Here is a 17,821-nt window from a genome sequence, read left to right as displayed (position 1 = left end):
AGCACTTACTTAGGAGCAGAAGGACCCCTTGGCCATGTTCCATCTTCATTTTTCTGTTCTATCACTAACACCTGTAAATATGACACAAGAGAAGAGTGTTTTTCCTTAACTCTGAAGTTAAAATAGCTTTTTAAGGATTAGATGGATATACTAAGAAACTAAAGTAAATCTGGAATTATTTAAAGGGCAGCGCAGACAAGGTGAGGAGGTATTTGCATCTTGATTTCAAAGCTGGGTAATATAAATAGAATATAAATTCCCGGAGTTTAGAGGGGTATGTTTTCTACTTCTTTTCTATTTACAGGTTGTAACACAGTACCATGCAAAAAAAATTAGAGCTCAACAAATGGTTACAGATGTTAAACATACTGATGTACAATCTTAGATAACTATTATTACGCAAATCCCGAACACAGTGACACAGATAATTCCAAATTACAGATTATACATAATTTATTTGGGGCTTTAAAATTTGCCTTTATTTACATTATCACTGTAAATTATACAATCTTTTAATATACAGAGACACATTTGTGAAAATCAGACTCAAGTCCTTATTGCAGCATGGTTAAGGCAGACAGCAACTCTAATAAAGGTAAAGTACTGGGCAAGGCAAAGCTATGCTTTATTCTAAAATATCCCAGAATCCTTCCTCTTATCTTCTAGTTTAAAAAAGTATTTCTTGGGGCAGCCAGGGTGGCGCAGCGGTTTAGCGCCACCTGCAGCCCGGGGTGTGATCCTGAAGACCTGGGATCAAGTCCCACATCAGGCTTCCTGCATGGAGCCTGCTTCTCCCTCTGTCTCTCTCTTTGCTCTCTCTCTCTCTGAATGAATAAATAAATAAATCTTTAAAAAAAAAAAAAAAAGTATTTCTTGGGCAGCCCTGGTGGTGCAGCGGTTTAGCGCCGCCTGCAGCCCAGGGTGTGATCCTGAAGACCCGGGATCGAGTCCCACATCGGGCTCCCTGCATGGAGCCTGCTTCTCCCTCTGCCTGTGTCTCTGCCTCTCTCTGTGTCTATGAATAAATAAATAAAATCTCAATAAAAAAAAAATAAAACCTTTATAAAAATAAAAAATAAATAAAAAATATTCCTTCCAGTTTTTGCTATGGGTGAGTTTGGGCAAAGAAAAGAAACTAAGCAAAAATAACAAAATTAGCAAAATAAATATGCACTTATGTCAATAAGAAGTAAATTCAAGGCACTATAAAATTGAATACATCCTAGATACTTTCAATTCTTTTTCTTAAAGTTTCAATTTTGTAACCTACTCTACATACTTTGAGCAAAATACTTTCATGGACTGTATGTTTCAGGCCATTTATAAGTTGGCATTTGAATCCTAAGCATGTAAAATGTAAGCCTGTTTCAGAACACAACAAATGATAAAACACCCAGAAAAAAATGCATGGAACCAGGTTGTTGAAAGAGTATGTTAATTAAAATATTAAAGTTATCTTTTAAAAATTAGTATTTCCTTCATTCAAAAAACTTGAAGTATATGTAGCATATAAAGAATAAGAACACTATGTACCTACTGTTACAAAGAATAAGAACACTGTGTACTTACTGTCCTATCCCTCCCTGATCATATTCTTCTCCCTTCCTATCATATACAGTTAATCATTCTCAATTTTCTGATATGATCATATACTTAGAAATTCATAAAACTAAATTTAGTGATTATAACTTCTGAAGAGTTTTCCATTAGAGCAACTTTTATGACATCTACATATGAACTACATATATGTAGAGAGAAAATATGCCCCAAAGTACATTGAAAGCTTTACAAATGTGAATACATAAACTTCATAGGCATTTGGAAGACAAATCAGTTATAAAATGAAAGACATTAGTTACAAAAAATTTCAAAGTTATGCATTTAGTAATATTGTTTATGATTTGCTTTTTAATGGAAGGTCCTAAAACTAAAGAATCAAATAAATATATCGGGTTGAACTGCAACATTTTAATTCCTAACAATATGTATAGTTAAGATTTTATGTTTTTATAATCACAGATATTGTTGAAGGCCATCAAAAATGTTAATATTCGGACCCTCCCGCCGAGCTGCGCCGCCCTCCGCGCCGACGCCATGCTCCAGTTCCTGCTTGGATTTACTTTTGGCAACGTGGTTGGAATGTATCTGGCTCAGAACTATGACATACCAAACGTGGCTAAAAAACTAGAAGAAATTAAAAAGGACTTGGATGCCAAGAAGAAACCCCCTAGTTCATGAGGCGAATTCCAGCACTGCCTTTTGGATACACTGATTCTGCTGTTCTTGAGGGCCTCCTTATCATCTGAACCAGAAGCTTTTGTTTTAAATTCCAGCCTCAACCATTTTCCTCTCTGCTAGATCCTGCCTTGCCTGAGAGTACAGATGGGGCCAGAAGTTAAGAACCACCCTTTCCATCTTCCTCACCTCATCCCTTCTTCCTCCCAGCCACTTGAGAAGGCCTGACTGGAATTATGGTGCTAGATTAGTAAACGTGACCTTTAATTAGTAGTCTCTTCTTTATTCTTTGGAATTTCTACTCTTTTCTAAAGAAAAATTGATGAGTTTTGTATAGCCGATCAGACATAAATAATGCTAATTTCACAGTTTAGCAATTATAATGGCTGTTTAAACATTTGGTACTAAATTATGTTGTTTTTTTTTGGGGGGGGAGGGAGTTAACTTTTTAAAATTGTATTTGAATTCAGTTTGCCAACATACAGTATAACATCCAGAAATTAGATTGTTTTAAAGTCCTTAAAAAAATTTTTTTTGATTTAAATTTATTTTTGATTGGTGTTCAATTTGCCAAAATATAGAACAACACCCAGTGCTCATCCCGTCAAGTGTCCACCGCAATGCCCGTCACCCAGTCACCCCCACCCCCGCCCACCTCCCCTTCCACCACCCCTAGTTCGTGTCCCAGAGTTAGGAGTCTTTCATGTTCTGTCTCCCTTTCTGATACTTCCCACTCATTTTTTCTCCTTTTCCCTTTATTCCCTTTCACTATTTTTTATATTCCCCAAATGAATGAGACCACATAATGTTTGTCCTTCTCCAATTGTAAAGTCCTTAAAATTAAAGCCCAGAAACCAGTTAAAAAAAAAAATGTTAATATTCACTCCTTTATTTAAATTTTTTTTTTCAAATATATTATTTTCTAACTAAAGTTTTGCTCATGGTTAAAACTTTCAAGATGAAAATTTTTGGGGGGTAAGGGGACAGGGTAACTAACTGGGTGATGAACATTAAGGAGGGCATGGGATATAATGAGCACTGGGTGTTACATAAGACTGATGAATTATTGACCTCTACCTCTGAAACCAATAATACATTATATGTTAATTAATTTAATTTAAATAGAATTTGAAAAACAAAAAATAATTTTTAGAAAGGTTTCAAAATTTAATTATGTGTGTGCATGTGCGCGCGCATGCATGCACACACACGCTCTCTTTAGAGAAAGAGAGAGCACCATTTTTGGAGGGAAATTCTTCAATAACGTATCTTTGTTCAACTTTCTTATGTTTCATTTTACTTTCAGTATCAGTAAAAATTTTAAAATGTCCACAGTAGGGGCACCTATGTGGCTCAGCTGGTTAAGTGTCTGACTTGATTAAGCCCCACATCAGGCTAACCCCTCAGTGGGGAGGTCTGCTTGCCCCTCCCCTCTGCCTTCCCCCCACCAAATAAATAAATAAATAAATAAATAAATAAATAAATAAATAAATAAATAAATAAAATCTTTAAAACAATTATTGTTGACATCAGTGTTATGACACAAGTTGTTTAAAAAAATCAAGAACAGAGGAAATTAATTTTTAGTAAATGCCTATTATACGTAGGCATTGTCACATATACATATGTATTGTATTAGGCTATAAAAACAGTGGTTTTCAGACTTATTTTAGCTATTAGAGTCTTTTTTTTTTTTTAGCTATTAGAGTCTTAAGTGACATTTTTTAAAGGTTATTTATTCATGAGAGAATAAATATTAAATAAATAAATAAGTAAATAAATAAATACTTTCTGAGAGAGAAAAGCAGAGACATAGGCAGAGGGAGAAGCAGGCTCCCTGCAGGGAGCCCAAACCAGTACTCGATTCCAGGACTCCGGGATCACAACTTAAGCCAAAGGCAGATGCTCAACTACTTAGCCACCGAGGTGCTCTCTTAAGTGAAATCATACAAAAAACTTTTATCTATTACAATCAAAATTAGAGTTAACTTGATTGAAGCTGGAGTAAGGAACTTGGAACTCTCATGGTTAGTCAATACTCCCCTCCTTAGCCAGCCAATTTCCTCTTTCACTCCTTAGTTACCACATGTAAGTCTTGAGATAGTTTCAGGAGTACAATTTGGAATACAAAGAATCATTTCTTTAAAACTTTTCAATGACTGAGCCTATGTAATGGCTTTTATTCTATCCATCATGTATATTAGAAAACTGAGGCTTAGAGAATTTAAGTATTTAATGTTCTTGATAGGAAGGCATTTATATGATTGCAGGGGACAGTAAATTATTTTAATAGGAAGGTTATATGTCCTTAAGAACATCTGACCGTTTGAAATAATGTTTTAAATAGCATGCTTTAAATTTTCTAGATTTTGCAACAGTTATTTTCTGACTGATGGTAAGTGAAGTAAACATTATCCTGGACTTTTCTTTTTTTTTTTTTTCTTTTTAAGATTTGTTTTAGAGAAAAGAGAGAAAGAGAGAGAAAGAAGAGGGAAAGGCAGGAGAGAGAGAGAATCTCCAGCAGGCTCCCCACTGAGGGCAAAGCCTGTTGCAGAGCTCAATCTCACAACCCTGAGACAATGAACTGAGCTGAAGTCAGATGCTTAACCGACTCAGCCACCAGGCACCCCTGTCAGACAGAAGAAAATAAAACAGAAGAAAAATAAAAATCTTCATATATTGGAGCACCAGGCTCTGTGTTAGGTACTAAAAATAAAAACAAAAATAAACAGGGATCCCTGGGTGGCTCAGCGGTTTAGCACCTGCCTTTGGCCCAGGGCGCGATCCTGGAGTCCCGGGATCGAGTTCTGCGCGGGCTCCTGGCATGGAGCCTGCTTCTCCCTCTGCCTGTGTCTCTGCCTCTCTCTCTCTCCCTCCAAGTCTATCATGAATAAATAAAAATTAAAACAAAACAAAACAAAACAAAAACAAAAACAAAAATAAACAGACACAAAGTCCAACTAAAGCAAGGAACTCATAATCTAGAGGGGAAGCTCAACATATAAATAAAATACAAAATGAATGACACAAACGACATATACATAAATCATTGTGAGGTTAAGGGAGTAATTTTTTTCTCCTAAGTAAAAAACTCCTTTACCTCAAACAGATATTGAGAAAAATAGATCAGGAAAGGCTGAAGAGATGATGTGACATTTGAGCTGGAATCTGAAGAATGACAATCTGATCTGGTTAGACTACATGATAGAATGGAAAGGTTAATTTGAATATTTTGATGTTTAAAAAGACTTTACTGGATGGATGCAGGCACTGGGAAGAAGGGTTCAACAGGCAGATGGAATAACACAGATGGAAAGCACAGGAGTTGGGAATAGCACAGTATGCTTAGGGAACTATAAGCAGTTCAGTTTGGTATTGTTGAGTATGGGTCATGAGGCAAGGATAATCTAAAGATGCTGGAAAACTAGCCTAAAAGGTCAAACCTTGATTTGCATGCTGTGTTAAGTGCCTGAACTTTATTCTATAAACTGTTAGGGAACCAGGAAAAGTTTATAGTAAGGCTTACATTTTAGAAAGAATGTTCTAGCAGAAATATGGAAGACTGAGAATGGACATGCAAAAGACTAGATGCAGGGGACCTGGTAAGACACTACTGAAATAAAGGTTTGAGAATAGAATAGAGAGACTAATTCAAGAACTTGCTGATTGTGTCTAAATGTCTTCATTTCCTAACACATTCATTTCTTTCGAATGTATTATAAAGACACACCAAATTGGGGGTTGATACCTTACCAAGGGCTGGTAAACTACAGTTCACTTAGCTCAGATTGCTTTTGTAAATGAAGCTTGTTGTTTACATATTGCCCATGACTACTTTTGTGTTATTATAATGGCAGAGTTGCAGTTGCGACAGAGATCATAAGGGCTACACAGCCAAAAATATTTACTATTTGATTCTTTACAAAAAGTTCGTTGACCCATCTTATTATATTAGCTGGGTTTTTGATGGAAAATTTCTTTTTAAAAAGTAGGTTATGCCCAAGCTCAAGGAGGAAACCCAAAAGTTATTGGTAGTGATCAGCAGGAACAGGGATGAGTTACAAAGAGGAAGCCAGAGACAGTAGAGCCCATTATAGATTGTTAAGATATTCCCAAAGTTTGTGACTCCAAAAAGCTTCATGTACGGTATGCTTAAAATAAACAGTACTGCTAAACAATACCTGTCCTTGGTATAAACCAGCATCCTGAATGGTGCTGTCTGGCTTATTCAGTGGTTCAAATGTATTACTCATGTATTTGTTCCACAATCTGGTCTCCTTTTCATCTGGAATATTGAAGATCTTTCTTATTTCCTTTTCAATTGTATCTAGATTTAAGGAGGAAAGATATATAAATATAATAAATATTTTAAAATATACCACATAGAGCTAAGTGCTCACCAGCATAAAAATCCTAAATTTAAAATAATGAAATAATAGCAAGAACAGATGAACAACTATGCAGGACATATATAAAGAACAATAAAGACAACCTGGTGTGCTTTTAAGGAACAAAATGGTAATTATAACTCTGACAGATAATTACTTGGGGAAACTAAGATCTCTCAAGAGAGAAGAGTTCAATCATATAACCCTACAGTATAATTTATATTATACAGAATAATCTTAACTTTTTACACATTATAAATTCAATATATTTTCTGAGGATATGTTGGACTTAGAAAAAGTATGAGTCAGAGATGCTATAGATAGAAAATATTTTTACCGTAATATAACCAATTTTAGGATAATTTATATTAAATTGAATATTACTTATAGTTTAGATAGTTAACTAAAATTAAGTAGAATATATGGACACAAAGGAAAGTGCCTTTTTAAAAAGATTTTATTTATTTATTCATGAGAGACACACAGAGAGAGAAAGAGAGAGAGGCAAAGACAGAGGCAGAGGGAGAAGCAGGCTCCATGCAGGGAGCCCCACATGGTACTCGATCCCGGGTCTCCAGGATCACACCCTAGACTGAAGGTAGTGCTAAACCACTGAGCCACCCAGGCTGCCCCAAAAGTGCCTTCTTTGAAAGGATCTCTGTACTGATAAAAATTTGTTTTCACAGTAAAATCATATATTTTCCTCATTTCTAAATCAATTATTTGAATGGAAAAAGTCTTTTTTAAACTGGAGTAGTTATAAAGTAAGACACAGGAATACCCACATATTTGAGAGTAGAGATGTAATTAAGTTTCAGCGTGATATAGTTAAATGAATCTTCAAAATTTTTAAACATGAGAAAGAGATATTAGAAAATATATTTTTTTAGAAAATATTATTATATCTGATGAATTCTAGTCAATAACTTGCCTACCTTAGACTCAAGAAAATGGTAAAATACCTTATGACATATGATGAAATATAAAATACTTCTACATTTTAGAATACCTGGTTAGTTTGGGAAAGAAACATTATTTATTACATACTAAACCTATTAACATACATTCTCTGAAGAAACCTTAAATCATTAAGTCCTACATCATTAAATTTAGTCTAATAATACTATTTATGTTCTACTTAGCAGTTGAAGTTCTTTAATAGTCTTACAGTAAATGAGATTTTGATTAAGACATTAAATAGGAAATTTTATAGTGTATCTGAAAACTTAGAGCAAATTAGCCAGAATATTTAAATAATTATATAATAAATATGCTAACAGGACTGTTTTCTATTTTAGCAGACTGATGTTTTTCTTTTTGTCCTTTTTATTCAAGTGTAAATATATACAGAAAAATGCACAGGTCATTAGAATAAAATGATAAATTTCCAAAGTGGACACACCTATGTATTCAGCACACAGATGAAGAAACGGAACATTATGTAGGAAGGAGGCTAGAGGAAAAGCTGAGGAATGGAGGTCATTTTAGTCTTTCTAATAAAAATGAGTACTTTTTTCCTGATTGCACATATAATTCTTGCTCGTTGCAAAAATTCAGGAAATACAAATAAAAATGTCTACAGACAACCACTGTTAACATTTTGATATTTCTTCTTTCAGACATTTATCTATTAATATATAGATATTTACATACATAATACCCAATACATAGACACATATGGGAATTTCCTCTTCATTGAGTTTCGAAGCTACTTACATATTGCGTAAGAACATTAAAGGCAGAAGAAAGGAGTGTAAAGGGCCCTGAGGTGAGAATATATCTGACTTCTTTTAGAACAGCATGATGCACCAATGTGGCTAAAGTGAAATGAGCAAGGTGGAAATGAGATCTTTATGTAGAATCTTGTGAGCTATGAAAGTATTCCATTTTATCTGAGTAAGAAGAGAAGAAATTGAGGAGTTTTGAACAGAGAAGTAGCATAATCTGGTATTTTAAAAATTCACTTTTGGGCAGCCTGGGAAGCTTGGCGGTTTTAGCGCCGCCTTCAGTTCCAGGGCGTGATCCTGGAGACCCGGGTATGAGTCCCATGTCGGGCTCCCTGCATGTAGCCTGCTTCTCCCTCTGCCTGTGTCTCTGCCTCTCTCTCTCTCTCTGTGTGTGTGTGTGTGTGTCTTTCATGAATAGATAAATAAAATCTTAAAAAAAAAAAAAAAGATTTAAAAGTTCACTTTGCTGCTAGTGAAAAACTGCAGAATGTCAAGGTAGGAGACTAGGCTCCTACGGCAATCAAAACTGAGGAAGAAACAATGTTAAGTGGTCAGACTAAGAACAGATTCTGAAGGGAATGCTTATAAGATATGCTGCTAGATTACATGCAAGGTGAGAAACAAAAGAAAATCTGAATGATATCAAGGTTTTTAGTCTGAGCCACTGGAGGAATACAAGTGGCAATTACTCAGATGGGGAAGAATAATAGGTAGCAGATTTGTGTGTATGGAGGGGGAGGACTTTAGTTTCATACATGTTATATCTTGAGATTCCTATCAGACAGAAGTAAAGCTACAGAAAGACTGAAGCTGGAATATAGAGTTCTGCGCAACAGATATAAATTCAAAAGATATCAATATGCAGAAAGTATTTAAAAAGCTAGGACATGGAAGGAAATCACCAAAGAAAAGAGGAAATTCAAGGACTAAGCATGGCAACACCCTGATGTTTTGAGATCAGGAACATGAAGAGGATGTTTTCAGATTCTCTGAGAAAATGCAGGCAGTGAAAATCTGTACCATGGAAGCCATGTAAAAAGAATTTATTTCTAGATGGAAAAGTGAATAAATATGTTAATTTTTGCTGGCAGGTTAAGAAAATGGAAGCCTGAAATTACCATTAGATTTATCAATGTAGAAGTAGTCAGAGACCATCATAGAAGCAGTGCCAAGGGAGTGGTAGGTCTGAATGTCTGATGTAGCAGAGTCAAATGAGAATGGGAGGTAAGTGGTAGCTAGAAAGCAGGATGTTCAAATTGAGATCCACCAAGTGCAGTTACAGATAACAGCAGTGTAGGGTATAGCTAGATAACTGATGACTGAAGCTGGAGACAGATAAAGATCGCCAGAGTTGAGAAAGTCAAAGTACTGAGAGTGTGTGTATATTTTTCCATATGTGAATCTGACTCTCTCAAGCAGTTAATGAAAAGCTTACGGAGGTAGAAAAATATTAATTCATATAATAAAAATAATTGTTGTGACAAGCACTTCCAGTAAGAACATTCAATAAGTTAAACAATTCTATTAATAAATTTTACATAAATATAAAGCACTGTTCAATAACTTTTATAATAAAAATTATTTTTTCAGTGTATCCCTAAAGAAAAAATAAAAACCAAATTTTGTATTCCTTATTGGAACATGTTCTATACCCAAATATGTAAATTTAAGGAGAAAAATACTCAAAGGCAAGATATTTTGGCTCTGAATGAGGTAAATTATTTGGCTCTTGCCTATGACAACTATCTTATAAGTCAGTGTAGTATTAGCTGAAAATGAGACATTTTATTAATTTGGAGAAAACAGGTACTTCTATTTCTTAATTCTATTTATGTAACATTTAGCTATGTTTTATGCACATAAGTATTTGAATCATTTTTAATCAAGATGAGACCACAGAGGAAAATATGCATCCCATGTTTCCTTTCTTATTATCCAATTTTTTATTATTTCAACACTCACTTCCTTTAGAAAAACAAAATCAGCCCATTTAAAGTTTGTGCAGATTGTCTAAGGTGGCAACTAAGAGAGTGTGGAGTTCAAACATTGACTCTTTCACTTAGGAGCAAGGGTGAACCTAAGTTATTTAACTTTCCTAAGCCTCGACTTCATCACTTATCCAATGAAGACACAGTATTGTTGAGGTTTAAATAACAAATTTCCTGAGAAGTGTCAAAAACACAGTAAGTATTCCATAACTGTTAAGTACTATAACTATAATCATGAGGTCTCTAAAATTCCCAGTTTGATTTCTGCAAAATCTTTTGCTTAAACTAAGAGCAAATTTGCTCTAATACAGACTTTTAAAAACTAAGACCTACAGTAAGAAACGTGACCAATATACACGTGTTGCTATTTTCTACTGATATTTTCCATTTTATTCTTTTTACTCTCAAAATATGTAATGACCACCCAGTCTTGACAAACATGGCTCTAATTCAGTTAAAAAAAAAACTTTAGCTGTGCAAAAATTCAGTTCATTCACAACTTTAAGGTATATATTCAATGTATGTAGCTTTTAAAGTATTAGTAAATTTAAACTATGTTGATTAAAATCTATGCAAATCATACAGTTTTTGAAGCAGAGATTCTTTATAAACCACCTATTTCCTTGACAAATTCTTACTACTTTATGCTAGAACTCTATAATGCTGGTACTGAATTCAGAAATTAAACAAGCTGATCTTCAAATAAGGAGTTAAAATAATTATTCAGTGAACTACTCTTCTAAAATAAGATTTCTGATTGTCTCACATTTATAATTTTTCTATAGAAATGAGCTAAGGAGAAAAGGAAATATGTAACTTTTAAAATAACTAGAAAATGTGATCTGTATGAAGTATTTTAAGTAGCTTCTCATTTATATTATAATTTGCTCAAAATTTCAGATTAGTTTTTGATTTAATTTTGATAGACCACCTTTGTTAGACAGGTGATTCTTATTGTGCATACTTTAATATCATGATTAATGGTTTTATACATATTGAAAACTTGCAGTTTTTAGTATATAGAAATGTTTTATTTTCCTGAATATGTTCCACATATCTAGAAATTAAAAAGTTAAGCAATTATACATGTTAATACAATGATATTTATACATGGAATTACTAATATTTTAAGCATTCATTTTAGAAAGATAAGTTTACTAAACTGCATTGCCAACCTACAAATATTCTAGGAAAAGAGGGGGAAAACAGAAAATTCCTACATAATATTATATTTGGTAAAACATTTAGGATTGACCAAGCACTGGGTATCAAAGAATGGTGTTATTTCATGAAAAATACTGGTTTATAAGGATCTTCTGCTGTGAAATGGGTAAGTGGTGAAAGTCAAAATTAAGTATTTTTTTACTTTTAACCAAAGTATACCTAATGATTGGTTTCAGCAAAGAAAGTTATACATAAATTTGTTAATCTTTTTCTTGCTGAGAAGTTCTAGATTAACTGCTATGTCTCCACTGTTTACACTTTCCAACATCAATGTTCTTAACCAATAATCTTGTTTTCCAAAAACTTTATTTGAAAATATGTATATTTGGTAATTCTTATTTTGAGCTGTGATTTATCAAACGGTACTGCAATTTTGTTATTAAACCCATAATAACTTATTTTTAAAAATCTCATTCAACATATTCTTTTTTTTTTTTCATTCAACATATTCTTGATCTTAAACTAAAATCTGGCTTTTAAATACAATAAAAATACATATATTTCAATAAATACTTATATGTATAGATACATAAATATATAAGTATATGCAGATATATAAATATACAGAGGGGGTTGGATACATTTCTATTTGGGATGGTAATTTCCTAACCTACTCACTGTTAAAAAAGAAAAAAAAAATCAATTTGTCATAAAAAATGCTAATAAGTCTACTGCCTTATCTAAGTAGCTACTTAATTTGCATTTAGAGTCCAGAGAATAAACAACAAAAAAAAGTTTGTCATTTTCCATGCTAAGAATGGGAAACTTTATTATTCCTACCATTAGGGATATCTATATTACATTACCTGAAAAAGTCTTAATTTTATCAACTTTTTATTTTTACTTACAGTTCTACTTTATATTCAAGTTATAAACATTTACTTTTTCAAATGCTCAATTAAAAACATAATTATTTGATTTTGTAAAAAGTAAAATGGCACAAATAATAAACTCACCTAATAATGTAAAGTAGAACTAGACATGATAAATAATTCAACTCTAGGCTAAGGCATATTGCATCAAGGTTGGAAATCTGTAATGTTGAAGTACAAACCCTTAAAAAGGTTATCATCCTAGTAACATATAAAAAATAAAATTACAACTAAATTTCTAATAGCAATGGTTTAACAAAGAGACAGGATCTTGCATTACCTATTGTGTCAGCTTTACTAAATCTTCGAGTTACAACATTATTCATGTTTCCATTTTCACAGAGCTTCAATTCTGTGAGATATACTTCTACTTTGCAGTGCTTTACAAACATACCCTGTTCAACCACCTAAAAACCAAAACAAATCAGTGTTAGCTATAGCTCATATTTCACTGTCTCTAATAACAATATATTTCTCTAAAGAGGCTTTAGAAAAAAACTGCAGATCTCCAAAGAAAAGTAACTATTAAAAACTGTCAAAATAAAATATGAGATACTAGATACTCGAAAAAGCCAGAAATATATTTGGCATATTTAGCAGAATATGAATAATCATATGAAAGATTAACAGATAGTTTGGAAAGGCATTCAACTCATCTATGAAGATACAGCATACTATAAATAATGAATACATTCAGTATTAATAGTGAGAAAGTTTACCCCCAATGTAAATACAGCTCTCATTAATGATCCAGACCTACTTCAAGCTTTTACTTGATTTCAAGCAGGAAACCTTTAAAAATTATAAATTTTATAAAATTTCAGTTAGCAACAGCTAACTCTATATGTTAAATCACTCTATATGTTAAAATAAACCTTTTAAAATAACTCCAAATTACAGCTGCCAAATTATTCAGCTATGGCCTGTAACTGATATGTTAGTTTTCCATCCTAAGATGACTTTGTTTGACCTTTAAATCACTCTTAGTAATTCTATGCAGCAAATGGAAAAAAAAAAAAAAGCTGTTAAACATGCAAGCAACAAAGCGGAAAAAGAGAAAATATGTATATATTAGGGTCACCTTTTAAGTAAGTATATTTCCTTTTGATCTTCTAAAGGTTAACTGTAGGATTTCAGTCATGAATACAGTTTCTGAAAATAGTAATCAGTCTGATATGTGATACATTAGACTAATATGGCTAAAGGGAGGCTCCAAATGCCTTCTGTAACTCACAAGCTTAGCATCAATTCAGTAATGGACCTACAGATTTGTCTTTCATTTGCAGGGCAATTGTTTTAGTTCAAAAAATTCAAATGTAGTTTAGCTAATATTTAATGTCCAATCGAACACTAATTTTTTATAATACTTTGTAATTTATATTTTCTTAATTATACTTGTTACATTCACATTTCTAAAAGAGGTGACAGCCTATACCTGTCCAGCTCTTCATTAATTTTACAAACTAATATATAAATTGTCTTCTAACTAATGAAATTTGTTTTAAATCTCTTATGCTTCATTTTGAGATTAAGAATGTAACAAAAGATACCATATCATTTAATTTTATAGGATTATATGTAGCTATATTTAAGTAGAAAAACTAGAAATATATTCCTATCAGAAATTTTTGCTCTGGGACTCAATATCTGAGTAACAGTCCTAAAACAATATTAGTACTAATCATTAATGGGTTGCTAAAACTGAGGTGCCTAGAGGCCTCATTGTTTTTTGGGGAAAAATGATCAACAATAGAGCAGGTAATGGCATAACAAAACAGGATAAAATAACAAAACAGAAAATCTCTCATTATGATTTATATTAAGATATATTTTTCTAAACTAAGCATAGTTTTTTAAAAATGAAGATTAGGGCAGCCCCGGTGGCACAGCGGTTTGGCGCCACCTACAGCCTGGTGTGTGATCCTGGAGACCCAGTTTCGAGTCCCACATGGGGCTCCCTGCATGGAGCCTGTGTCTCCCTCTCCCTCTGCCTGTGTCTCTGCCTCTCTCTGTCTATGAATAAATAAATAAAATCTTTAAAAAAAATAAAAAATAAAAATGAAGATTAATATTCATAACATCGATAGACTCTTGTAAAGAATCTGGTGATTTAACTGTTAGAAAGTCACTGTAAATAATGAAAACAAAACACCAAGATTATTTCAAAATCCACTTTGAGTTTCAGGATTTTTCTAACCATTATTTTTCTTCCCACCAACAATATCTTATATTGTTGAAACTCTCATCATCAGTACTCAGATACCACTATTATCAGATACTTTACTACTTCCAAAAGTAGTGTATTAAGAAGTTATTATTTTTTTAAGATTTTATTTATTTATTCATGAGAGACACAGAGAGAGAGAGCAGAGACACAGGCAGAGGAAGAACCAGGCTCCTCAAGCAGAGCCCAGTGTGGGACTCGATCCCCAGACCCGGGATTATGCCCTGAGCCAAAGGCAGACGCTCAACCACTGAGCCACCCAGGTGTCCCAAAAAGTTGTTCTTTTAGAGAAAATATGAGTTTGTCCTCCACTATTTTTTTTATCTCTTGTCCTCCCAACTATTTTTATTTGAAGAACCACACTATATGAAAAATTAAAACTAAGTAGCTAAGCAGAAAAAAATAGTGTATTTATGTATTAGTGTTATTACTATTATAGAATTATTTATTTATATAACATCTTTATATTTGTTTATATAAAATCTACTACCTTATTTAAAAAGCACTAAAAATGACCATTTAAAATACTGGTTATGAAGACTGTGTAACAGGAAGAAACAGGCTTATAAAAAACAATGTACAAGTTATATTTACCTAATTACTATGACAATTAAAATACACATTTGAAATAAGACTGGAACATGAATATTCAGAAATAATAGTTATGTTTCGGAATTAGAGTGGACCACCAAAATATTTTTTCTAAGTGAATTATAATGTTATATTATTATGAACAAAGAGCAAGCATTAAGATGAAATCTGGCGGGATCCCTGGGTGGCGCAGCGGTTTGGCGCCTGCCTTTGGCCCAGGGCGCGATCCTGGAGACCTGGGATTGAATCCCACATCGGGCTCCCGGTGCATGGAGCCTGCTTCTCCCTCTGCCTATGTCTCTCTGCCTCTCTCTCTCTCTCTCTCTGTGACTATCATAAATAAATTAAAAAAATTAAAAAAAAAAAAAGATGAAATCTGGCTTCCTGTCCAAAATTTAAAACTTATGGCTAGGGGACGCCTGGGTGGCTCAGTGTTGGAGTGTCTGCCCTCAGCTCAGGGTGTAATCCTGAGATTGAGTCCCACATCAGGCTCCCCTCGAGGACCCTGCTTCTCTCTCTACCTATGTCTCTGCCCCTCTCTCTCTGTATCTCTTATGAATAAATATTTAAAAAAAAATAAAACTTATGACTAGATAAAAATATTTCCATTAACTGATGGCCACAATGAAGGTACAGTCTCTACTAAATTAGCGAGGGGAAATACAAATTCATATTGAATTAAAATAAATATAACTTCTGTTTGTTTATTTTGCCATGAAATTAGAGAGCATTTTGTAGAAAGCCATGAAATATATTGATAAACCTGATATACTTTTTATGCTTACTAGTGATAAAAATCAATAAGTAGAGAAGGATAACAAGTACAAAATCATAGGTGTTAATACTTTACAAACAAATTCTACATGTAAAAATTCCATTCACAAATATTTCAGGATATATTTCTTCAAAAACAAGGACTCAAAACCATAATTCTATATCACATCTAAAAAAAACTAATCCCTTCATATCAAATATCCAGTCAATATTCTAATTGAACCAGTCTTATTTTTATTAAGATCCAAATAAAGCCCATACACTGCAATTGACTGCAATAAGATGCAATAATATCTAGCTGCCCCTCTTTTTTTGATGTTGGCAGGCATTAACCAGGGCCGAGATCAGGATGGGCAAGCTATGACCCATGGGCTACATGTGACTTGTCATCTATTTTTGTAAATAATATTTTACTAGAAGATAGTCATGCCCATTCATTTATATATCATTTATGGATATACCCAAAACAGCAGAGATTAATACCTTCCACAGAGACTACTATATGGCCCTTTACAGAAAAAATTTGGTGACCACCCCCGACCCCAGGCATTATTTTATTTTTGATCAGTCTTCCCAGAATTGATATTTGTTTTACTGGTCTACTTTCACTGTTCTTTAGGAGTCAACTTTGTTCATTTAATATAGTTTTTACTCCTATTTACAAATGTCTATTTATTATTATTATTTCTTGATTAGGCTTAATTTTCTTTTCTTCTCTTAACTTCTTGAGACAATAGATTTTGACTTTCTTCTTTTCTAATATATGCATCTAAGCTATCCCATTCCTTTTAAGAATGCCTTTAATCATTCTTTTATGTTGTATTGTTATTGAGTTTAAAATGTTTAATTTTACTTTGTATTTCTTCTTTGACCTAAGGATTACTTTAGAAATATATTGTTCTGTTTCTAGAGAGTTAGGAGACAGTCTAGTTACTTTTTTGCTACTGACTTCTAAATTCCACTGGGGCAGAAAATACACTGAATAGTTTCTATCATTAGAAATATACTGGGGGAAAAAAAAGAAATATATTGGGATTTGCCTGATGGTACAGGAAAAGGTCAATTTTGGTAATAATTCCACTTAAGAAGAATTTTTATTCTGCATATACTAAGTGCAACACATGTCAATTAGGTCGTGCTGCTTAATCATGTTGTATAAATCTGCTTCCAAGATCACTCATGTGGTTGTTGGCAGTCCTCAGATTCTCTCCAGCTATTGGCGGAGATTTAGTTCCTCATTATTTGAGTGCCTCTATAGGACACCTACATGGCAATATGGCTTCACTCAGAGTGATTGACAGAAGAGGGAGAGAGTGAGTGCATGCGTACAAGAGAGCGCAAAAAAGCACTCCCCATCTTTTAGAAACTAATCCCAGGAGTAACATATTATTACTTCTGCCATATTTTGCTGGTCAAGACTAACTCCAGTACAATGTGAGAGATTACACAAGAGTATGAATACCAGGAGATGTATCACTGGGGAGCATTATGAGGGTGGCTACCACAGTCCACTCTCTGGCTCCCAGTAAGTCACAGTCCCTCCCCACAACATGCAAAAAATACATTCACTACCTGCATAGCCCCCCAGCAGTATCACCCCTCCAAGTTCAGAAACTTGTCGTTTATATCTGATCCAGGTGCAGATAAGGATCCTTGGGTATAGCTTAAGCACCTTGAGTAAAGTTCTCTATAATTCTGTGAACTACAAGATGAGTTTTCTGCACCACATACACCCAAAATAACATTGGTGGGGCATGCAGAAGATATTTTTAAGATATTCCTTTTTTTTTTTTTAAAG

The 17,821-nt window shown here is 33.5% G+C and overlaps 2 protein-coding genes across 7 annotated transcripts in view; one reads left to right on the top strand and one right to left on the bottom strand.

The window, feature by feature from the left end:
• Positions 1-17,821, bottom strand: part of USP15 (ubiquitin specific peptidase 15) — a 122,215-nt gene that overhangs the window by 68,233 nt on the left and 36,161 nt on the right. For all 6 annotated transcript variants that reach the window (XR_013388722.1, XR_013388725.1, XR_013388724.1 and 3 more), the window contains exons 4-6: positions 12,715-12,841; positions 6,417-6,562; positions 10-71 (exon numbers count right to left, since the gene is read on the bottom strand). Coding sequence is in view for 2 of the 6 variants with exons in the window: in XM_077913630.1 (XP_077769756.1) it covers positions 10-71; positions 6,417-6,562; positions 12,715-12,841 (335 nt within the window). In the remaining 4 variants the exon portion in view is untranslated. The remainder of the gene's footprint in view (positions 1-9; positions 72-6,416; positions 6,563-12,714; positions 12,842-17,821) is intronic.
• LOC144323312 (short transmembrane mitochondrial protein 1) lies at positions 2,034-2,632 on the top strand. The gene has a single exon (XM_077913641.1). The coding sequence runs from the start codon at positions 2,095-2,097 to the stop codon at positions 2,236-2,238; it is 144 nt and encodes a 47-aa protein (XP_077769767.1). The 5' UTR covers positions 2,034-2,094; the 3' UTR covers positions 2,239-2,632.

The sequence above is a fragment of the Canis aureus genome, chromosome 11, assembly GCF_053574225.1.
Source record: "Canis aureus isolate CA01 chromosome 11, VMU_Caureus_v.1.0, whole genome shotgun sequence".
In the NCBI taxonomy this organism is placed as follows: domain Eukaryota; kingdom Metazoa; phylum Chordata; class Mammalia; order Carnivora; family Canidae; genus Canis; species Canis aureus.
The sequence above is the reverse complement of the archived record's forward strand: the minus strand, read 5'-3'. Positions and strand labels throughout refer to the sequence as shown.